The 25,458-nt window shown below is 42.8% G+C and overlaps 1 protein-coding gene across 1 annotated transcript in view; it reads right to left on the bottom strand.

Moving 5' to 3' along the window:
* The window catches only part of Bmper (BMP binding endothelial regulator), a 245,062-nt gene that overhangs the window by 109,945 nt on the left and 109,659 nt on the right, over positions 1-25,458 (bottom strand). Inside the window, exon 7 of the mRNA XM_032909288.1 lies at positions 3,707-3,806. Within this exon, the coding sequence (XP_032765179.1) occupies positions 3,707-3,806 (100 nt within the window). The remainder of the gene's footprint in view (positions 1-3,706; positions 3,807-25,458) is intronic.

The following is a 25,458-nucleotide window of genomic DNA, read 5'->3' as shown; positions in this document are numbered from 1 at the left end:
TATTGTTATGAACATTGTGGAAGTAACCAAGCAGTTTCTGACTCAATTTCTGTCATACTCTACAACATGAACCTCATAACTGGCACCATTGTCGAGCCGAAAACCCATGGCTACACAGGTTGGGCCATGGAAGAGAGTCTACCATTATTATTTTGCTAAAAGCTGGTAAGTCGGTTTCTAATGATTAATCATTGTGCCCGTATCCATGCGTCTGTAACCCCAACCCTCGTCAGCTAACCTTAACTGCAGTAGGAAGTGATCAGCAGAGACTCACACGTAGCCAAGGCCCAGAAACTAGGAGACCGTTGACTGCTCCTCTGTGAGTGAGATATGCTATATACAATAGTGCTTCCTCCCAAGGCTCAGGGCTTGTTTCAGAAGGGGGGGGCAGATAAGAGTGTGAAAAACAGGGGGTGAGTGACTCTAGGGAAAGAGTGTCTTGTGGGAAGTCAGGAAGCTGCCCATGAGTTCACAGCAGGTGTGACAGCATACACAAGACCTGCACAAGCGCACGTCACACCCAATCTCAGCGTGGAGGTGGGAGCTGGATGGGAAATCCCACCCCATCCAGAACTTATTGTAATTTGTTAGCTGTTGGGAGGAGAGTTGGTTTGTAACCCCACAACCAAAAATATTTTGGGTTTTATTTTGTGTTTTTGTTGTTTTGTTTTGTTTTGTTTTGCTTTGCTTTGTTTAGGGCATGAAGGTGAGTGTCTAGGGAAGGTGAAAGTTAATCTGAGAAGAGTTGGGGAAGGTGGGTGAATATGAACAAAACACACCGCACAACATTCTTAAATAACTAATACAAAATTTAAAAATAAATACAAAGCTTTATGAAGAGCTGGGCATGGCGATACACATGAATAGTCCTCGTACCTGAGAAGAAGGGACAGGAAGGACACAAGTTCAATACCAGCCTGGGCTGCATGGCAAGACTCTGTCTCAAAAATAAATAATATTATAATGCTTCTATGTAGAATCTTGCTTATAAATCAATTCAAATACATCTTATTCACGCTTGGAGTCTACATTGGAGTCTACCTTGCCTCACCAGAGGTCCTTCCATCTCTTAGACTTCCTGGTTCTTTTTGATCATTGCACAGGCTTTTGCCTGTACTATTATTACTCAATACTGTTGCAGCAATGGCTAGATTGCTGAGTGGGCAGAGAATATACGATGGAAGGATCTATGAATTGACTGATCTACTGATTGATCCTGAACAGGCACTGCGAGTGATTTCATGAATTAGATGTGATCATTGCCTTAAATTACTCCTCACAAAATGTAAATTACACCTAGAATTATGGATATAAATCTTAGCAAAGTGCCTGCCTCTTATCGAAACTCCCAGCAGATGGCAGCTGATAACTATTAGACTCGTTAGTGGTGATGTCATTTCAGCATTATCCTGGGCTAAGCCATATGCAGAGGTGTCTTGGATACTGACTGCTCTGTGTATCCTGACTTTGATGAGATGCTCCATTGAAAATGAGCAAAGGGAGGAAGGAAATTGTGCAATTCAAGTGGCAGAGGTGTTCCATATGCAGGCGTCCTGGTCAAGAGAAAAACCTAAGATCAAGTCAGTATCCAATCATCCAGAAGAAGAATCACATTCAGTTCTCAGCAACCAGAAAGTTTCCTGGTGTTTGCTTTTATCTGTTTTGTTGCTTTTGTTGTTGTGAGGATATGTTTCTTCTCACCAGGAAAGAACACAAAATCTCCCTTTAATCCCATACTCATCATGGCCCAACACGAAACATGCGAGGGAGTGGTTCAGAGGCTGGCTGGCCAGCTTGATTTAAGCCGTTTCTCCATCACTCCACTGTGGTTTAGTACAAAGAAGAAAAAGGTCTCACTTGGCAGAATTAGGATCTTTACTTTTCCGAAAAGTTACTGTGCTTTTTTGTAGTCTACTTTAAAAACACAAGTGAACGGTAAAACGTGTCCCAAGTACAACAGCCATTGCTTGTGTGAGAAACGTCTAACTAGTCTCAGGACACCAACAGCATTTGCTTCAAAGCTTTAATCGTGTTAGTATCTGCAAGGCCATGTGCAATCACCTCTTCCTCTGTGATGAACTCCCGTTTCCATGGCACGGTTTTCACCATGCCCTCAGCTTGGCAGTATCTACCTCACTGGTTTCAATTCGGGGCAGCACATGCGGACAGGCAAACATTGAAGCACAAGTACATGAAAATGTCTTTAACCCAGTGCATTTAACAAGACTCTCCTGTTCTTCTAATTATTCCATATTCACTTAGAAGTATGAGTTAGTGCATGAAATAGAAAGCCTGGCATTGTGGAAGGGGAAGCCCTTGGCCCTGCCAAGGCTGGACCCCCAGTAAACGAGATTCTTGGGAGGAGGGCGGCAATGGGGGGAGGATGGGGAGGGGAACAGCCACATAGAAGGGGATAGGGAGGGGTTAGGGGGATGTTGGCCTGGAAACTGGGAAAGGGAATAACATTTGAAATGTAAATAAGAAATACCCAATTTAATAAAGATGGAGAAAAAAATTGCAATGAGAAAAAAGAAAGAAAGAAAGGAAGAAAGAAAGAAAGAAAGAAAGAAAGAAAGAAAGAAAGAAAGAAAGTCTAGCATTGTTAGATGAAATCGCAGTAGGATGCCTACAAAGAGGAGAAAACAGTGTAACACTAATGCCTTTATTTGGCAGTTTGGTTATAGAAAGAAGCTAAACTGGAGGTGTGATAATCTGTGAAGGGAGAAAATAAGTCAAGAAAAGCAAATTGTGCATGAAAGGGGAGAGAGAGGGGAGGAGTTGAACAGTCGAGGGCTGAAGCCAAATCAATGATACAATCAGTGGAAATCTCCCAAAGACAAAACAATCAAGGCCTTCTGTGAACTAGGAAGCTTAGGATTGCTGTCTAGGACATCCATTCTACACCTCTGCAAAACAATCCCACTTGCCGGCTGCAAACCTTCAGGAAATGTGCTTCACAAGCCTTGATTCAGTCGTACCATAGTACATAAAGATCGCTGGAGGCAGAGAGAGGTGAACACCATCACAAAATAATTCAGAGGTCCAGAGAGACAATGAGCAAAATTCAAGCCGGAGGTGATCTGCTTCCCTAAGCATCTCTTTGGATTAGAGAAATAACTTCTTCTAAGGGGATTAAAACTAGTAACTGTGCCTGTATGGCACGTGAGAGTTCTGGTTTCAGTAGCTATGTTTCTTAGCTTCTTGAGAAGACGCGATGATAAAAACCATATAATCCACGTGCAGTACCTGGTCTGTGGTCAAAATTCAATGTGATAACAGATATTCTCCCATCATGCATCATTCCAAGCAACTGCTGACCATTCCAAGCTTCTCACTTCCTGGCATCCTCGTCTTCCAAGTCCTATTGGCTCCCAGGTAATTCTAGCCTACAATCCTCCATACATTTACTTCAAAATGCCTTTACTCCATGCTCTAACAGTCATGTGTCCAGCTAGATTCCTTCCTTAGCACCACTCTCAACCCACCGGACACTAGCCAGGTTGTAACTACACCCATGCTCCTGAAACGATGGAAGCCAACGATGGGAGAGCAGCTCCTAAGCAGACCTCACGTTAGAGCCGAGACTTAGTCACACGGTTAGAAGGAGAAGTTGTCACTACCAGGCCTCAACTCCACACACACGTACACTTGGCAGAAGCTTAGAGAAGAAATTCCATTGTTCTTCAACCTGAGAACTGTCACTCACCCAAACATTTAGGGCAGCACTGTCCTGAGGGTGTGTGACTAAGGTGCTGGGGACAAGAGAGAATGGGACAGACTTCTCTCACGCACTGTGTCCTGCCTCCCTAAGAAAAGAGAGAGAAAAAAAAGCATATTTAGAAAAGTCAGTACACACAAGTGATACAACTAGGATGTCTAGAACAAACACAAGGCCATTCTTTAGTCTTTGGTCCTTGTACTGACTGTTCAGTGTGAGTGTAAGCCTGGGACTCCCCCACTCCCACCCCAGCCCCAGCCAAGCATTTCTTTCCTGCTTCCTGTAGGCCTTACAGATCACAACTATGAAAAGACAACCCTTGGCTCTATGGTTGCAGGCAGCATCCTTTCCGAAAACCCACACACTTTTCTTCATCATTTCCTTTCTCAAGCCTTGCTTGGACATACACTTATGCTAACCGACAATCTCCGTTTTTTGTTTTGTTTTGTTTTGTTTTGTTTTGTTTTTCTAGGACATGAAACCTCAGTTTAAGTAAAGAAACGTAAAACAAAGACAACAACAAAAACAGGCCACCAGTTGCGAGTGGCTCCAAGATGTGGGGTCTGTTCTGATGATCACTACCTCTTGTCACCCATCCCCTGACTAAGCAAAGGGGTCCTAATTGCTGAGATTTTTAAATCTCTTTGATCCCATCTTTCTACAGACATCTTCCTACAATAAGCGTTCACCCTTGGCCTCAGATTTCGGATGTTGGAGGATGGCCCAAAGAGAGTTTGACCAGCGAGGGAGCCCAGCTGCTAAGGTGGATTCTTTGGAAGCCGGTGTGCAGGGGGACCATTTCACTGTTTGGTGAACACTCACTGGTTTAACTAGTGGTTATAAGTGGTTATAACTGGTTGTAAGTGGTTGTTAATTGTGATACCGGAAGAACTGATAGAGCCTCTGAGGCCTGTATTGGAAGCTTTGAAGGCTTTGGATATTTCGGGTATTCCATCCTTCAAACACGAAGAATCCTTTCCTTATCCCCGACACTCTGTCTCATCCTCTTGACCCTCCCCATTTCCCTGCCTATCACTCTCTATGTTTCTTCTGGAAGGCAGAGATAAAGACTCCTCCCGTCACGCTGGATCACGGTGTGTCGGTGAGTTACAGCTGGATGTTCAGAAAGCTGAACGTTCAAAGTGATTCCCAGTTAGTTCACATCTGCAAACCCCAGGGCTCACATTAAGACTGTCCTAATGCAACACAAATCCCTTAACGAACTTTATGAAGAAAGTCTTACTTTTGAGAAGTAAATTTGGTAAATAGATCAACAGGTGGCAAGTCCTTGCTTGGCCTCTAAGACAGACCTGACAGGGGTAGTGAAGAAATGATGAAAAGATGATAGATAGATGAATAGCCTGACACAGAAGGTCTGGAACCAGGTTGTCTAGATTCTAGAAAAACTATGTGTTTGTTGTATACAGTTGAGTAGGGAAGTGGGGTTACTGTATACAGCTGAACAGGAAGGTAGGGTGCGTATACATAAACAAGGAGGCATGTCTGTGGAGTATAGCTGGATCAAGCAGACAGGCTTAACTAGTCTCAGTAGGAGCAGTCTCTGTAGAGGAGCCGTCTTCAGGCCATAAATATTCCAGGGCAGAAAACCATAATAGACACTTTCTGCATACACTATCAATACCCTAACACAAACCAGAAGGGGAGGCTCTGCTACTTCCTAATAAGCTTCAACCCCATCTCACCCCCACGAGTTGGGGGTAGGGGTAGCACTTTGCCATTCCTCAATGGCTCTGAGGCTCTGGCATCCTTGGCACAGCCATGCTCTGGACATTCTCCCAGGACTTCACTTACCCAGAGTGTCCTTGCTCCCTAAGACTGGGTTCTCTTAGTTTTGAGCTAGAAAACAAACTAATGTACTTAGAGCTTTCCACCGCCTCATATCTCAAGAGGCCTTGGTAAAAGAGAAACTTAGGTTTCAAAGGGTCCTGGTCCTTTGATGGAAAGACCAAGTTGCCAGCATTTCCTCTTACCCACCTAGACGTGTCTGCATGAGTAGAAGATGCTATTTGCTTTGCCTCTCCCCACCCTACGCTGCCCCGTCCTTTGTTTCTGTGTTTCCTAGTTGTTCAAGTCATTTTTATTATTACTGTTTGTTTGCTTGTTTGGGTGGAGAAAAATAATAAGAGAAGTCATGTTAAATCTTAAAAGATTTGTTATTTTTAAGCCTCTCTAATGTTGGATTGTTCCCTAAACCAATACAAAACATTCAAAAATACCGCAAAATACACTCCTGCTTTTATATTATTTCCAGACCAAGATCGTTAAAAATCTCCCAAGAACTGTAGTTTGCTCTGAGAGTTCTCCCTCAACTCTGCATAAACCTGAACTTAGAGATCTGTCATCAGACCTCAGAGGTGAGTAACACGAGTCTGAGCAAGCCCCTGACATGGACCCAGCTTATGCATGAGACACAGAGGTTACCTCCGGAGGGAGGGGAGGACGGTGCTGACCCTTGCTTTTGATTTCTAAGAAATTCATCTGTGAGCCATTTCTAAAACTTTAACTCTCTGGCCGCACAAGGCTGTCTGTGTGCTGGCCTCCCTTAGGTGTGCAAAGAGCACAGTCTTTTCATTGATAGCCTCTGTTCTTGTTGGATCAGCATCTATTTTTAAAGTATATTTTAAAATTAAAAGTTTTAAACTATTGCATAATCGCTAAAAGTTAACGTGTCCAACACTTTGCACTGCTGGCAGAAGATTATGTGTGCACCGGTAACTTCCCTTGCTGTAAGGTCAAAGGGCAAGTTTTGCATAGCTAATACAACCGTACTTTGTGTTTCCCTAGAGTCTGTTAAAGTAACTTGAACTCCAGTCTGGGTTTGCGGGCTTAGTCAAGTTTTATTTTGTTTGGGTTGCAGTCCTATGGCACAGCCCAAGTCCCCAGGCTAACTCCAGTTACCTCTTCCAAAGAAAGTGGCTGCCCTTGCTAGGAGCACACTTGCAGCTCACAACCTGCTTCTACACTTTCAGCTCAGAGGAGATCCTGGTGGAACTACAACCCGTGGCTAAGCAATGAACTAACTGGTTTAAAATAGCAGGAGCAAACATGTCTTCAAATGAGCATATGCTCTGGTAACTGGTTACCTCAGGCTCTGTCAGATCTTCATGAGTACTTCCTTTGTTTGTTTCCAATACAATACATCCTGACTTCGGTTTCCCCCTCACTCCTCTACACCTAATCCTCCCCTCACCCCTGACACACTTTCTCTCTTCTCCACATACACTCCTCTGATCCCTGTGAGGAAAAAAAAAAAAAGGAAACCTCCCCAGGATATCAACTGACCACAGCAGAACAAGATACAACTAGGCACAGCCCTCATATCTGGACTTGGTGAGGCAACCCAGTAGGGGGGAAGGGATCCTAAGAGCAGGCAAAAGTGTCAGAGACACACATTCCCTACTCCTACTGTTAAGGTGTCTTAAAGAACACCAAGCTAACAATAACATATTCATAGAGGGCCTAGCTCATACCCATGCGGGCTCCATGATTACTGCTTCAGTGTCTGTGAGCCCCTAGGAGCCCTATTAAGTTGGTTCTATGGGGTATATTCTCCTGGTGTCCTCAGCCCCTCTATTTCCTATTTCCTACAACTCTTCCTCCTCTTCTACTGGATTTCCTAGCCCCAAGGGGAAGGAATTAATGGAGAACTCAATCTCTCTCTCTCTCTCTCTCATTCTCTTTGCCTAATGTTTGGCTCAATTTGGTTTCCTTGACTTTGACTCTCTCCCACTCACCCACTCTAGATACATCCATACATAAAGGACTCCTCTTCAGGAACTATCCACCATTCCATTGTTTTATCCACCCTTGTTTAAGGCTACCTACCATGTATATGCTCAGGGTATAGCTCTAAAGATGATAAAAGGCTCCGTATCTCTATGAAACCTTCATTACCAGTTAGCACACTCTCTTCCTGGCTAAGGCCAGGGATGGCTCACCACTTCATAGAGCACCAAGCTCAACCTCTTCAAATCAAAAGGCAATATAGAAGCCACACACCAAACCCTGCTTCCTTTGGCTCTCAACAAATATTTCCAGACCCCTGATAGAAGGGCATGGTCATGTGGCTAATTTTTAATCAATGAAAATAATACAAAACATCCAAAGGCCTGGTTAACAAAAATTCCTCCTATAATCTCCCATCTTTTACTTCTGTCTACAGGGTGGCTGGCCCATGGGTTAGAGCTTGCAAAGAGTCTGAGAACCTTAGGAAAATAAACCCCAGAAACTAGCACTAAATTAATAAGAGCAGTAAATAAACTTTACTGCATTCTTGGGAATACTGAGATGTAACAGAACTTTACTCCAGCCCGAGCCTACCTTGCAAAGGTACTTTAAAGTCTTTTACCAGTTTCTTCACTCAGCTCCTTCAATGTGTCCTAAGTCCTTGCTATCCACAACCACACACCATGCCTCTCATCTTCCTGATGCATGCGTGTTTCCCTCCAATCACTTTTACTGAGTGTGCATATTAGCTACTAACTAAATGCCCATGGATTCTGATATAGCCAAGACCAATATTCAGCCTCAAGAGCTGCTGACACAATTCCTTCCAAGCTATTAAAAGTCTAGGGTTGTAATCTAGTCAAGACAGACAGGATTCTCTCTGCATTCTGATTCTAACCCTTCACCTTTCCTTGACAACAGCAAGTTCATTCTTTGCAGATGGCCATTTGGGATAACTCTGTAACCAAGTAGTTCTCTGACAGCAGTGCTTTTAAACAAGGACTTGAAACCTACCTCAGGTCTATTTTCTATGCTTTTCATACTTGGCTTAGCTGACTGAGTCAAGAACACAATTGCTTTGCATCGAGGTTTATACTGCACTAACACTATTGCTGCATAACAAAAACCCATCTTCCTGAATCGAGTGGTGAATGCAAGATGATCAAACCATAGCCATGTGCACGTGGGATGCTTTTGTAACACCGAAGGATGCATAGAGAAATGGGGGGGGGGGGCCTGGAACCTATCCTGTAGTGTGTGACTGGCATGGCATTGCTCTCCTGATTAGAATACAGAGCCTGGCTGCCTGACTAGAAGCTGGAAGGACAGTTTGTAAAAATCTTTCCAGTGTGCAGTCTCCAGTGTGCAGTCGATTGTAGATTCATTGGTGAGTAGTAACAATGAATCAGCCACACCCTACCAGTTTCTGGAGATTTTTCTCTATCCCCAGTTTTCTGAAAGGAATAGGGTTGATACTGAGATGGTGGGAAGAGGGAAGAGAGCACATGAACGTCACGAAAGAAATGATCTTCAGTGACAAATGCTCATGCGTGATCCCCAATTCTTACATCATCACAGCCAGCAACTCAAAGCCAACTGGTGGGCAAAGCAACTGGCCTGAGTTAGGAACTGGATCAAAACACTGCACAGAGAGAAATGGATTTTCCTAGCCATGCTTCTTATTGTTCTAGAACCTAATTGCAGAAAACATTCAAAGCGTGACACATCCCAATGTAAAGGCCTTGATGTTTGGTATGCTATATTCATTTCCCATAAGAGAAATGGCAACAACAAATGGGCTAGTCAAAGAAGATACAAAAAGCAGTGTAGACTATTGGGTTTCCAGGCTAAGGGGCCATAAATAGAGTGTAGGAAAGAGATCCCCAACACACACACACACAATAGGCCTTGGTGACAGGTCAGGGTTGTGCAAAGCTCCATGACCGGTACTATTATCACGTTAACAAAGCCATGTCAGTAAGCTTCCACCACCCTACAGTAGAAACAGAGCAATTAAACTTAATGAACTTGGGGAAACTTGCCCCCAACAAACTATGAGACAAAGATGAAACTTTAACATCCAAATTAAGTTATTTCCATCGGATCTTAAAAGTTGCAACCCAATTTCTCAGCTGGGGATTACATAGTACAATGAACTAATAAATGGTCAGGGCTTCTTCTGCCTTGAGCCATTTCTTCTATACCCCTGGTCATATCTTTGTGTCTGTTAGAAACTACAGAAATGTTTACCCTACATTTTGTTACTTGGATAAAAACCCAAATCATGTACACACTTTATTTAATTCTAGGGTTTTTTCCATCATTTTTCTGGCCCTCCCCTTACTTGCTCTTTTATATCTGAACCAAGATGTGACTAGTGTACAAATATGGGATTTGAGGGTTCCATCTTCTTCTTCCTGGAGGAGACTGACAGTGTTCACCATCCATCCCCGTGCCTACTGTATTGATGCCTATATCTTCCTCTTCCTTTTTTATCAAAGCCTTTGCTTTGGATCTACTCATGAGGATGCACCATCTCCTACCTAAGACCTTTAATGGCTTACCCTTGCAACATGGCCTTCTTATCTAGGATGTGGGTGAGAACCACCCTTGCCACTCCTGTGAAGAGAAAACTGAATGGTTCACTTTCAAAATGCTACTGTGATGCCCAGACACTAAGAGTGCTGTCTTCCTCTTAACCCCCAAGTCATTCTAAGTTCCCTATACTCTTGACGGTTCTGTCTTGCACTGATTTCAGCCTGGGCATTCTGGTAGGGTACTTAGCAAAGGGACAGGCTACTCTACTTGTCTCCATCCTGCACTAAATACTTCATCCAATAGTGCTTTCTCGGTGGCTAGAGGAAGTAACTCCCTCCCATACCAGCATCTAAAGGAAGATCACCAACACTTCATGCAAGTAAAACTAATGATCTTGGGAGATACAGCTCATGCCTCTGGTGAACTTTCCGGTGTAGCAGCCAAGCAGTTCTCAGATGAAACATGCCAGTCAGCGTACTCACTGTCCCCAGGAAAAGCACACACACAATCATAGGACACTTAATAAGACTGACACAATCCAAGGAATGTATCACTTGGGCATCATTGAGTAATCCTGTCATCGTGCAACCCCAATAGAGTGACTTTGAGTTAAGGTGGCTTGCTACATGACTGATAAACTCTCAAGGACAACTATCATCAAGCCCCCACTATTGGATGAAACCCCCTTACATGGTATGAGAATACGTGCACACTGCAGCAGAATATGTGTGCGTGGTTGCCACTGTAGTATAGCTTTGTGTATTTGCCAGACTTACTCAGTGGATAACAGTATCTCAAACTTTGACCTATTGACACTTGAGGTGAGGTAACTCCTTGCTATGGAGATGTCCTCTATTATAGCTGGCACTCTGCAGTGCCCCTGCCTGTGACAACCAATAGTGCCTCCAGGCATCACCGGGCACTTCCTAAGGGCCTGAAATCACTCCTGGATGAGAACATCCGAGCTAGATCAGTATATCCTCACAAACAGAGTCATGGATTCCTCACAAGAATTGAAGCTGCAGCACGAGGCACTGGTTCATGCATAATGTGTCACTAACACACACTTACATGTGTGAGCATATGTCATAGCCTCTAACATTTGCTTAGGATGTGTGTTCTAGAGGGCAAAGCTTTTTGGCAGGTAGAGTAGTATGCTCTGAGAGAAGAACCAGGCCCAAGTTACTTCCACACTTGGGAAGGAAGATGTCAGAGGACATGAGAGGTGTGGGGATGAGCATGATGAGGACTTTGTAGAGCTGTGTCTCACTAAGGAATCTGTGCTGAGGTCTGTAGGCTTTCTTCCTACCTTTTCTTCAGGCTTGGAAGCTTTTGCCTTTGTGTCACACCTACATGGGAGTTTTCATTGACAAATGATAAAATAAAATCCAACTTTGATTTTACACAGATAGTCAAGGGTATGTCAGTGAAACTCCACCAACATACCCATTTGTTACCTAAAATCCTTCAGCAATAGCAACTCCTAAGGGAGGCCTGCTAGACTGATGCCCACCAAAGCTGCTTCTGTGTTCACTGAGATTCAAAGAGTCACATGCTAATACTCTGCATATAGAACCAACCTGAATTAAAACCTAGATTTCACATGCGTGCTTCTAAGTATTATACAAATACTATTTATAATATTGTTTTAGCTTCCTATTGCTTCTCTAACAAATCACCACACAGACCCAGTGACTTAAAACACACCTATGTGTTAGCTTACAACTTTGAAGGTGAGAGGCCAGGAAACAGGTTCACACCGCTAATTAGTTTTTAAGGCTCTGGGGGAGAAAGTTTCCTTTGTCTTTTGCAGCTCCTGGAGGTGGCCCCATTTTCTTGGCTCATGGCCCCTTCAACCATACTCACAACCATTACTGTATTATCTTTAAATTTGTCAGGGCTGGCCCTCTACCCATCATTCCATTCCAATTCTGACCCTACGTTCCTTCATTATGGACCTTTATAAGAAGCTAAGATGGTCAATCTCCATTGCCAACTTCATGAGATTCATAATAAACATAAAAAACCTGGTTGTGAATGTAAAAGGTTTTCCAGATCAGGATAGTTCCGGTGGGACTCACCCTAAACGTGAATAACACCTGGGCTGGGCGTTCTGGGAGGATACTGGCATTGATCACTTTCAGACCTCCTGACTGTCACCAGTAGCTTGAAGTTCCTGAATCCCAACTTTCCCACAGTGATGGACTAAACACTCAAACTGTGACCCCAAATAAACCTGTTCTCCATTAATGGGACTTTGTCCATATGTTCATGACAGAAACAGGAAAAGTAACCAACATGGAGGCAAACCAAGGCAATCAAGCCAACCCTTCCAGTCAGATTCTTAACTTAGGACCATCCACTCAAGTCCTTTCACAATTTCATGGCCATATTCATTGCGTTGGGTTGAGACGTGGGCATCTTGGTGTTTAAAAAAAATGCCTATTTTTAGAGAAATGGTATTTAATTTCTCTGGGCAGGCCCAGATGAGATATTTCAGGACTAATGCCACCAAATCATTCTAAAGTTATTCTTTTAAGTTTCCTCATCACCGAGAAGCTCCATTTTCCAGTATTTAGCACTAGTCAAGACTTGCAAGTCAATCCTATTGTAAGGTTTGTGACCTGAATAAATCCAGGTCCTCTTCTATACTTGTACATCATCCTGCTAGAACGTTAAACTTAAGGAAAGCATCTGACTTCCTTGCCTTATTCCTTTATCCCTACTATTCCAAGCAGGCCACTTTTTCACAGATATCATCAAGAGTAACTTTTCCAAAGTAGGATGTCCTTGTTGCCTTCTTGACACCCATGGTTTTCTTTGTGATACCATTGCAGCTAGCCCTGCTGGCTAGCACTAACTCAAGTCGAGGCTTTCACTACACTGTTAAGTTTGTGTCCCTCACCCTCTGACCATGTCAAAAGCTCTGAAGTGACATCAGTGTTCTCATGTAACTCTTAAAGAGTTTGTTCATCATACTCCCAGATTGTCGCGAAATGTCTATCAACTGTGTGTTCTGAGCTCAGTGAAAGGATCGCACAGTGTGTGCTGTGGGGCCTGTGCCTGCTGATATCACAGCTAAACTCTATCTATCAACAGCGGCAGAAGTAAGCACCCCAGACACAATGGAGATGGTACTGGACTTCAAATGCAGAGAGGCAGGGCAGGGAGGGACACTTGGCTGAAATAGGTATCAGGTTAACTACAAAGTGAGCAGTATGAATGCCCAGTGTTCAACTAATCTTATTTCCCATGGATACTGCTCCAATATTGTTAAATATATGTCTCTTCTTCCCCTTCAAGTGCTTGATCTTAGAACTTTCCCTGTTAACTAGCTGAATGGTAACAGTTTAGGGTTTTTTGTTCTGTGATTTTATTTTATCTTTTTGCTTTAAAGAGGAAAATTCAGATTTTTTTGCTCTACCCTAAGTTTAAATTTTCTATTCCTAAAGACACAGAAATTATGAATATGTCTAGTGTGTCCTTTGAGGAAAGTCCAAGTGATTGTGGATACTCATGTTTGATCCCCCTCTCTGTTTTAGAAGTGGTCCTGGGACCAAAGGCAGATGATATGTCAAACCAAATACCCTAGGGAGGAGGAATGTTGTAGAGACTCAAACATCTTGTTTAGCCCTGGCTTGTTGGTTCCACAGAAGCAGGTGACAAGGGTCAGCCAAAAAGTAAGCGCTCTGTCCCAAGGAAGATGACACTGAGCACATGGGTGGTACTGAGAGTCTGTCCTCTATGCCAGAAAGCATGTCTGTCTGTCTGTCTGTCTGTCTGTCTGTCTGTCTGTCTGTCTCTCTCTCTCTCTCTCTCTCTCTCTCTCCCCCTCCTCCTCCCTCTTTGTCTCTCTTCCTTTTCTCTCCCCATCACTACATAAACAATCAAAATCACTGAAGAGACCATTCAGACCACCCTGGTAGAAGATTTTTTAACTACCACCTGGAGACAGAGAGAGAGAGAGAGAGAGAGAGAGAGAGAGAGAGAGAGCAAATGAAAGACTATGACCCGTTTACCTTATCTTTTCATTTGTTTTTATCAAAGTTCAGCCTTTCATCATCATATTAGTAGTCAAAGCTGTCACAAACCCACCACTGACACATCAAATGCTCTCCTCACAGTCTGGCCTGCTTCCAGGGAAATGAAGAGAACAAACATTCAGAAGTCATAGCTTCTGTGAATTACAGCCATCCTTAAAAGGAAGGACAGAACACCATTGCACAGCACAAGCATGCCTTACAGCTTCTCCCTGCTACCCTCTCTGCACTTAACAAGACTGCCCATGTGCCAAGAGGAAAGTCTTTAGCGCACCTCTGACGGGTCAGAGGGGTCTAAATATACCAGATAGCCGAAACGCACACCATTTACCACTGATGAATGGATTCCCTAAAGCCCTAATGACCACCTAAACTAGTTAATTATTGCTGAATATTTCGGGCAGTTATTCATGTGACCACAATTTGTCAAAAACGGGGTTGAGAATTCAAGGAGGACAGAAGGAAACTGTTTCTTCTATCTTCCACAGGGGCTAGCTGCACAGTGAGACCATAGTTACAACAGAGGTATTCCAGGTTTGGGTAAATATCTACTCATTGGGTTGTCAATTATGGCTGAAAATAATTCAAAGATACTGGAGCTCTAGTGAAGTTTCTTAATGTTATAAAATTATTGGTTGTACTGCAATGAATTACTCTTAACTAAAATGTGTCTAGTGGGCGAACTGTCACACACACACATACACACATACCCACACACTTTTGATAAATTATACTTAGAAGTCATCGAAGGTTTCCTAGGTGCAGTATTCTGGCAGACACCACTGAAAAATAAGATTACATCTCGTCTTTAAGTAAATTACTGAAAGGCAATTAAACTTATCAGAGAATCCAGGCCTAAGAAATCACAGGGCAGTCCAGGGAAAGGGTCTGACTCTATCACTGGGACCCACAAAGTGACAGACACCTAACAGCGCCATAGCGACACCCTCACAGTGACCAGCCATCTACCTGATAACTAGTAAAATGCAAGCAGAGAACTCCTGAATGTCCCTGGGCTTTCAAGTGGCCTACTTGACTGCTGTCTGTCTGTCTAGCTGCTCACCCCTGGACGTGTACCTGCCCCTCTTGCTCTGGATCAGGCTGTGCAGCTGAGGACACCCCCTCTTTCCATGCCGACTCGCCTGAAGCCTGAACAGGACGGCCTCCCCTGAGCTGTTTGGGTTCATTATCTTACCAGTGCACACGCTCGTTCCCTGCATCTCTGTCCGCCCACTTCTGAAGCCCCTTTAACTCTGCAGTATCTTTAATTTGCATTTACTCTGTGACTCACGCACAACTGCAGAGAGATGAATTTTCTGTGTGCTGTGATATGAAAGCTAATATTAATAATTAAGATTGAAAAAAGAAACCAAAAAGCGCCCTTTCGTTCACTTTGGCCAGACTACCAAAGTATGCAACAACAAGAGTAACAATAACAAATATAGAGAGATAAATATAGATAGTACATATATGATATTGCTATAAACATTACAAATTAATGCCATTAAAACCACTACCCTCTACCCCTTGTGAATTTGATTCTATTCAACAAATTCTGGTAACATAGAAAGAGGTAATTGTACCCATGTATTTTTCTGGAATGATGACTTTATAACACCTGGACTCCAACAGTCCAGAGAGACTAGATATTTCTCGCATTATTAATTCAAACTGGTGACACTCTGGATATTGGTCTTCTCTACTAATTTTAATTTTGTGTTTTGAAGACAATCAGGCTGTAGCCAATTCTTGGCAGGTCTTCAGGGTGATCCTAATTGAGGCCAGATATAATGAAAAGGAAAGGAAGTGCACAGTCTGTTGAACCCAGATGGGGCAGGTCCCAGCCTGATCCAAAGCTAGTTCTTTGACAAGTCTGAGAAGTCTAGTGAGGGAAAACCCGCTCTAAGTTTGGATGAGATAAAAACACTTCACTGTGCTTGATGTCTGAAGAAGTCACCTGTGGAACACATCTGTCATCCTCGACATCCTAAGCCAATAGTGGGGTGGATGCTACAATACAAAGAATGCTGAGAACAGCATCTCCCACAGTATCTCCCACAGCATCCCCCACAGCATCCCCCACAGCATCCCCCACAGCATCCCCCACAGCATCCCCCACAGCATCCCCCACAGCATCCCTCACAGCATCTCCTAGGAGCATCTCCCTAGAGTGGTGTCACTAAGACTCATGCAATGCAAACCCTACAGATACAGGGTCCCTGTAATGAAATAGCATGAATCAAAAGCAAAATGGCATTGGCCCGCACCACTTCCCCCTAGGTCTCATACCGTTTCGTCTCCTGAGGCATGTGGGAGACAGTGGCAGTATGCAGAAGTTGTGGCTGTGCCAGGGAAATGGCCTGGAGAAAATGGTAGTAATGCCAACCAGTAAAAGAAACAGAATGTAGACACTGGAAGCTCCTAGTGCAGGAAAGCCATAGGTCCTTTACCATGGCTTGGATATCCTACGAAAACTGTCCATCATCGTACAGTGAGATCAGTATCAGTCGTGTTCAGCATGAGGCAGTACAGAGCAGCTCATAGCCACAAGGCATTGGCCTCTGAAGAGCAGTATGTTATAAAGGTTGAGTTCTTCCTAGGATAATATCAAGCCAATGTTAGGGTTTCAGTTTCAAATGTCTCCCATAAGCTATGTGATTATGACTTGGTAACCAACTTAGGGCATGATGGGAAGTGATACTTCTAAGTCCAGATGCCTCCTGCCACTCTTAGTCAGAATGCTGACATCCAAGTAGGCAGCTATCACAATGAGGCCACAGGTTGTAGACAGTTGCCTGTCTGGCCTTGGGGTCAGAGTGACCAGCTAGTCCACAAGCAATAAGTTGCTTGGCCATCTCCAAAGATCTCTCCTAGAGAGATTAGAAACCTTGGCATAGACAAGTTGAACTCTTAGCTTTATTAAGCAAGGTGGTGGAAAAGTTTACCTGAGAAATACAGTAACTACCTTACTTTAGAAAATGACGCAGTGTCAATGACAATTCTGGATTTTTAAAAAGTCTATAACTTACAAAACAGATATTCTAGGGCTTATCCAGATTGCTGCAGTGCTGAAAGGAAAACCACAGACATTCCGCAGGACTCATAGGAAGGTAGTAGGAGAGGGATAGGAGGCTGTCTTTGACCACTCATCAGAGGATGTCTAATGCACCTAAATGTGATCAATAAGCCTGAGAGAAATCTTTCAGAATGTGACTAAAGTTCCTCTCAAGTCAGTACTTCAGGAGTGCACCCTGGGAGCAAATATCTTAACAGAAAGAGCTCCTACACTGTTAACCAAGCTAACTTGAGAATGGCAGTATAAGTATGATTAAACATTGTATTAAATTTGCAAAGAAAATAATAAAATATTTCAGTTGCATTTTACGTACAAGCAGCGTTGCTAAGATTTTATTTGAACAACTGTTGATTCAGAAGTTTTGAAAGTACCTACCCTCTGATGGCATACACCTCTCATCCTTGCCCTTGGGAGGCAAAGGCAGATGGATCTCGGAGTTCGGGGCCAGCCTAGTCTACAGAGTGAGTTTCAGAACAGCCAGGCTAACACAGAGAAATTCTGCCTTGTAAAATACACAAACACCAAAACAAAGAAGCAAACAAAGAAATAGCCTTCTGAGAAGCCATACTAGTAAGGAAGTGGGTCACCAGCAGATGGTCTTCATTGCTAAGTTCAGAACGCCAATGTAAGGGAGCATCTCAATGTCTGTGGTTCCATGAGTCTAAGCCATTTAGACCTCAAACACTGGTAACAGCCAGCACTTAGCTATTATGCACACTGAGCCCTGGGTTAGCGTCTGTATAAACTCTTGCTACAGGATTATATTATTTCTTGCAATGTATAGGTAAAGAAACTAAGGCTTGGGGGGGGGTGCTTCCAAGTGGTAAGGGATCTGGGGTCTGAAGAAGCCAGGCTCAGCTCCATGGGCTCCTTCTTTGAGCCATGTCAGCTTCTAGCTTCCCTTAACTTACAACCTGGCAATTTGGTCCCGGTTTCTATTAAATTTGGGACGTGAGTCTGTTCTTGTTATAGAGAAACATGATTTCACAGACGTTTTGAAGTCATAACTCCCCTAGCAGTGTTTTACTCTTTCTTAAAGGCAAGGAACATTTGTGAGTGTTTTGTGTTTTAAAGTTTCTGTGAGGAATATTGACACACATACTACTTCTTCCATTTTCAAAGTTTTAGGTTTCTCTTTTTTTAAAGTAAAATGTTATAGAGTCTATGAAACACTGATTTATGAGCTGGGTCCTCCTGTGATGGCCTAAGTTTCCCCGTGATGGCATACTTTACTACTGACACAGTAAGAGTGTCCCCACCATGGCATCTCTTGTATTAATGACAGAGTAATTTCCATAGTAGACATCGCTCCACTTAGGATTTCAGAGACGCGGGCTGCCTGGGAACATGGGAAAGAGAAGGGTGTGAGTACAAGGAACTCCAATCAGAATATCTGTAGATTGCGCCCTGCTCTGGAACACCAGAAACGGCTCTTAACCCAGAAACACAAATAAAAGCATCACTCACTGATGTCCTCACATAATGCTCATCCTACCTTCTACCTGGTCAACATTTAGGAGTGAGGTGGCAACTTTTGCCTTGGAGTTTCACCCAGAGTCCATGAACAGCTTACATCAGAGAGCTACCTATATAAAAATGCAATATACTATTCAAACATTAAGAATGACATTGAGACACCACGCCTGGTACTGAAAACCTAGCCAAGAGTCCAGAGCTGGAGACATGATAGACACCACAGGAGAGCCTCCAGCTACCGGCTCGCTAAGCTGATGCAGGATAGCTTGCCATATACTCATCCTTATGCCTGTAAGAGAGGCACTCATTCAAGATCCAAGAGGCTTCTCTTGGACGCACATGGACGCTACCTCAGAGAAAAACAGCTAGTGTCCATATCCCAAATATTGGTCAGTTATATTGGCCCTTCTTTAGTTCAAATCTATCTCAACCAATCAGAACTAGCCGTGATCTGACCGCCAACTGATGACTGTGTTGGTTGCTGTGTTTACTCAGGAAATCCATTTTAACATGAGACTTGTTTATTTTATATCTAAATGACACTGTTCTCCTCATACAGCTGTTAGGAAATTTATAAGCACGAATGTTCTTGAGAAATGAACTCTTGGCCTCCTCATTCCACTGGTTTCCATTGGGCTTCGTGTGTTAAAGCGTGTTTCACTGGCAGAGAGAACAAGGCTAAGAAAGGTACAGGGCGGCAGTGACTTTTTCTCCAAACAAGTTGGAGCATGTTCGTGTTTTCCTTGGCACCAAGAACACATGGGGCAGTCTTTAAGGGTGTACAGTAGTGTATACATCACCGGTGCATTTGCATAGGATTTCAAAGCACTTTCCTAATAGATGCAGTATGACAGCTGCCGTCACAATATATTTATGTAAGTTTTGCACAAGTTTTCTAAAATAAACTTACAAGTGTTTGTTTTCCCAAGGAGGGGTTTGTTTTGGGGGGTGGGAACAATCATTTCATCTCGCTATAGAAAAATAACACACGCTGACAGGCTCCCCCTACCCATGCAACAAATAGGCTGCTGTTCTCTAGAGCCGTGGGAGGCAGCATCGAGGGCATAGTAGGCCACTGTATTAGCTTTTCCTTTCAAATATATGTTATGGGCCAGCGCTGAGAGATGCAGCAGCCCCCATCTGTCTGAGAAGATGGGACGAAAAAGATGACTGAGACCCTTCTGGCTATTTGTCCTTCCCCAGCACGACTGACTGTCCATACTTCCACCTAAAGGACTTCCCAGGGGATGGCAGACAATGACAGTTCCTTACCAACATATGCCAACGTGTTCCTCATTCTTTCAAAGATACCAGGAGCTCTTTCTATCTACAGTATGGACTCAGTTGGCGTGAGTAATCTGGGGCGTACAGCATAACAGGTGAAGGGCGTAAAAGGCGAAGGGCTCTCTGATCTAAAATGCCTATATAAAGAAATTGAAAGGGCTGGGCTTTCAACAGTGAAATGTGTGCTTTTATTACAGGACTCGTTCTATCCTTTATGCAGATAGATCGCCAATTCAGAGAATTATAGGACGAACCAGACCATATCCGGGCAACTTCTGACCCACTTTAATTTTTGTAAGTCTGTCCGTAGATTTACAGCATCCAATTTGAGGTCCACTGGCCATATTCAGTCATAGATAACTATGAATCCAGCCCACATAACAACCATAAACTGAAATAGAATATTATGAGGGTTTGCATATTTTTAAGCTCAACGATACAATTCTTGATCGCGAACTTTGTAGATAACAGTGTCAAAATGGTTGACTATGTCTAATATACTTACAGGGTCTTTCCTCTTTGAGGGATACATTGTGAGGATTTTGCCTCTAAAGTCCTTGGAAAGGGGTTTATGCTTGTAATTCCAGGATTCAGGGAGCTCAGATAGAACCACTGTGAGTCTCAGAACAGCTTGTGTCTAGGGACACACACTGCTTCAAAAGCAGACAAATAAATAAATAGTTTTTATATAGAGCAACCAAGAAATCCCTGCCATTCTTTGTTTTTTTTTCTTTTCAGCTACAAATAGAATATTATATCATATTACATTATGTGGTATGTTCAATGAAAAATTATTATACACACTCCAAAAATGACTCAGTGATGTTCATTTCTACTGTTTTCCTGCTTATCTGAAGGGCAATGTCAATTCAAAGTTAGATGAGAAGTCTGACTACTTTTTATTTATTTAGGATTATTTTGATTATTTTCAGAATTTCTTGTGTAATTACTACAAAGAGAAAAAAAACGTTCTTACGCTTCAATACCGTCTTTAGCAACTGTGCAAACCAGGTTGCCCAACCTAGGCCTGACATTTTTCAAACATTTATAAATACTGTAGTATGAAAACTCTACCTCCCACACCCTCTGGAAACAGCGCTGTGCACAAATTCCCCAGGGCGGATTATGTGGGATATGCGGTTTCCACGCCTTTAAAGGGGCGTTTGTCAGGATATGCAGCAAGATTTCACCTTCTGCTTTTCAGTCTAGCAACTTTGTCTGGAACCCCTGCCTCTGGGAGGGCCTGTAAAAGTGACAAGTTGTAAATAGGAAGCTCCCTTGTAGAGTTCTCAGTGGGTGGGAAGGCAGAAGCTATGGTTGAGGGATAGCTTCTTATCCTGAGCCCTTCCAAGTGTGTGGGCTGCCTCATGGCCACAGTGAGCTCTGACTGGGCTGAGCAGGTCAAAGGAGCTGTAGGAACAGTGTTACCAGGTGAGAGGTGTGGGGTCCCACAAGGACACCACCATGGGGACAGACCTCGCCTCCTGTGCTGTGTGGTGTTTAAAGACGCAGGGAAAACACCAACAGGGATTTCACACCCATGTCTCTGTCTAGCCACTTGCCCATTGACGCTCAAGTCCAAATTACTTTCTTCTTAAAGTGAGAGGTTTGAAGCAGCTTCTCCATCGGGCACTAAATATGTTACTTATGACCTTCTAATCTGGCTCTTAAAACACCAATAATTTTGTCAAGGTGAGGCCTCTCACTCACCACCATATCCCAGGATGTAGCACAGTGTATGGTTTTCTGTGTTCCTTAGTTGGATTCCAGCAGGCACTTTTCACACGTGATTGACATTTTACTGCCCATTTGATACTTCACTGCAGGAACAAAATCCTTAGTGATGAACTCCAAGCCACTAAGAAAGGCCTCATCTTTCTGATGAACTCAAATAAACTGTGAAAGGCCTCCCCAGTAATTGAGGTAAGACCCAGCCTAATAATTGAGGTTAATTGCTACCTCCTGAGCCTGGCTATCACCGCATGGACCTAGTCAGACAAGAGAAACAAAGACATGAGCTTTGCAGCTCTCTTCCACATCCAGAGGGGGCCCATGGTGCATGCCTCCTGACAAGAATACGATGTCCAAATCTCCTGACCCTTTCTAACAGACATGGGAACCAAAGGAAAGGGGAAAGGTTGAGTAAATCAGAGAGAGAGAGAGAGAGAGAGAGAGAGACAGAGAGAGACAGAGACAGAGACAGAGACAGACAGAGACAGACAGAGACAGAGAGAGACAGAGAGAGACAGAGAGAGACAGAGATTTATAGTTAAATTAGATCTAGATTCTTAAATTATGTCATCATGTGTGCCAAACAGTGGTTTTCAAACTGTTTGATCTCCAGCTATTTTTACACACTGCAAATTGCTGAATGTATAAAAAAAAATTCTGACATTGGTTATGCCCTTTTATTGCAGTACTGTATTAGAAGGTGAATCTCCAATATCATAAGAACATTCCTTTCAAAGTAACGAAAACTTACCACATGTTAGCACAAATAATCCATTTAACGAAAAACATCTCTACTTTCTAAAACCTTAATGATAAGGCTGGCATCTTTCGCAGTCTCTTACTGACTTCTATCCTACAATCATCACACTTTGTGGTTTACTGCATGGCCTATAAAGAAAGTATAATCTGACATAGCCATGGAGTACGAAAATAGAAGAGAATTTTAATAACCATTCTGTATAATTGTGAGTACTCTTCTCAAATACAATGCCAAACTTTATCACTCTTATGAGTCAGTTAAAATATAAAATGAAAGGCCATACCAATAAACTATTCTCTATTACATCAAAATGTATTATTGCCTGTCTTATACTTTAAATGGGCATTCTATCTTTTCTGGGTCATTTGGAAAGCACTGATATAAAGAAATACACCAAATTTTGATATATTCACTGTTAAATGTCAAAATAAATTACATTTAGTTCAGAAAATGTATTGCTTAGAGTCAAAAAGCCTTTTCGCACTAAAAGGTTGTTGAATAGTAGAATACAAAATTTTTCCGGAATTCTAATTTTCAGGTAAAAGTTCAAGTTTTATCTCTAACAACCAAATATTGCCACTTGTTGACTCTAAAATAATATGCAACAACATTTTTCAGTTTTGACAAAATATCTCTCTGACAAATACCCACGTCTATAGAATCCTAAGTTTTCTGTCTATTCATTCTTTCAAGTAAAAAAAGAAAAATGGAATTCGATGAAAATAGTAATTGGATACTTTTATAACTCATATTAAAACCAGGAACTTTTTTTCTGTAGAAATCTACTGTATATCAACACAGTAGATCTTCTTGGCAAACATTCTCTGTCAAAGGAATAAATGGTAAAGGGTAATAGTAATAAACTCTAATAGCTTTCGGTTTCACCAAGGAAGCTATTTTTCTTTCTTACTCTTTTACTACTGTGAAGACACAGCAGGGAATCCATGGTGACCAATGGTGCATGTGATTACCATTGTCTGATCCATGTTAACATTCTAACACTCTCTTCACCATCCAAGCAAACTGAGCACAGTGAAAAAGACCAATACAAGAATGTGTTAGCATTCATTGTAAAAAGAAAACGTTAGCCCCATAAAGTGTCCTGGAATGGTCTAGGGACACCTAGGGGCCCAGAGACCACACTTTCACAATCGCTGGCTTAAGTGCTTTGACTTCTACATTCTTGAGGTCTACTGCCAATAACTGGGCCTCACAACCACTCCAAACAGACCAAACTACAGCAGCACATTTGGGTCATGGAAGTGAACTCGAAAGTCCCTGGGAAACAGTGTACTTCACCACTTACATCAGGAAGTTCACTTAGCCGACCATAATGCCACTTGAGCTACAAGGCAAGAGGAGTTAGTGAGGGCAGTCAACAGCCACCCACAGCGTCAACCAGATATGGGCAGTCAGAACCAGTAAAACTATCAGGAATCCGCATTCGTCGTTTACACTCATATTTTAGGGTATTTATTGAGAGAGAGGGGGGGGGAGGGAGGGAGGGAGGGAGGACACGCATTGGATGGGGAGAGAGAGGGGGGCGGAGGACACGCATTGGATGGGGTAAAGTGAGTTTGAGAGTGAGAAAGAGCAGATGTCGCAGAGGCCTCTAGAGTTTGTGCTTCTTGACTAAGAGCACATCTGTCATCAACTCTAGCTGAGAAAGGCCAACAAAGTACTTTTATAAATAAACACAGTGGTCATTTTCATTTTGCTCCCTCCGCATTCTTGCAATCAGTCTGATGGCCCCAGAGACCCTGATAACTCTTCTCCGGAATTCTTCAGCCAGGATGCCTTCTTTAGATGTTAGCTGTAAATGAAGAGCTGTAAGAATCTGAAGGCTGTGCTAAAGTCAGCAGCAGTGCCACGTCAGCTGCTTGCTTCCGTTTGGACCGAAGAAGAAAATGAGAAATTAAGTCCCCATAACCCTCTAATGACTCCTTTATATTAATTTGACCCACAAGGAAGAAATAACCCACGTATATTGTCCAATAAAAATCATAGTTTTGCCTCAGTACCCTGAGCCTCCGTCTTGTCCCAACTCCCATTTAGTAAGGAAAAGACTTAGGGGTCCCTAGTTTAATCCCCTTCGCCTTCCTCCAAACTCCCCAAGGGACCATTTGCCTGCGCTGGATGGAGGAGTGAGGCGGTCTTACTCCAGTGTGCTTGCCCCTGTGCTTAGGTGAATTTCAGCTTTTTAAATCTAAACCAGCTACTTCCACACCCACAGCTGTGACTCCAAACAAATATAAAAACATACTTAAAAATCTGAGGAAGCAATTCAGACCACTATTATAAAAATTATAAACCACCCAATTAAAAGGTCAAGTTAAGATTTACAATATCCTTGGCAAAATGTCTTGAGGCAGCCCTGTTTGTTATGATGGAGGCGGAAACTATTCCAAAGCTTACTATAAACAACACTTACATAATTGTACACATATAATTTATATGGAGCCCGTACATTCATTTTCTGTTTACTTAGATGGAACTTCTGAATTGTTGCTTACCAGTTTGCTATATTTTTGTATTCTTCATTGTGCTGGATTTTTCTATACCTAGGAAATAATCAAGTGCAAGCCAGAGGTCAAAGCCTCCTGCTGGGAGACATTGTCTTCCCTTGGCTGTTTACATTAGCAATATACAAGTCACTTCCTAAGAATGCTTACAGCATAAATACCAGCGACTCCTGCCACTTCTGTATAAGAGTGTGAGTGAACAGTAAAAGCTTTGACAAACTCAGAAATACTCAGGATTGGTATTAGTAGAACTCATGTCAGAATGTGAGATATCAAGATAGGAGTGCCAATAAGGGAAGCTAAAAGACCTGCATCTACGGCTACTAAAGTTGTCAGACGACAACTAAAACAGATGGGTCAGGAAAGAGCAACATGCAAGGGCGACCACGTCATAGGGAGGGATGCAGAAGGGGGGATGGACCACTTAGGGAGGAGGGCACAGGATGAGGACATTCATCTGCTTTTGTTCTTTGTCTCTAAGCTCTGCTATTCCAAAACTCAGATCCACATACTCATTTAATTTAACATAAAATCCATTGAAAATAAGGAAGAAAAAACACTGTATG

The sequence above is a fragment of the Rattus rattus genome, chromosome 8 (assembly GCF_011064425.1).
Source record: "Rattus rattus isolate New Zealand chromosome 8, Rrattus_CSIRO_v1, whole genome shotgun sequence".
Lineage (NCBI taxonomy): Eukaryota > Metazoa > Chordata > Mammalia > Rodentia > Muridae > Rattus > Rattus rattus.
This window is presented reverse-complemented; position numbering and strand designations above follow the sequence as displayed.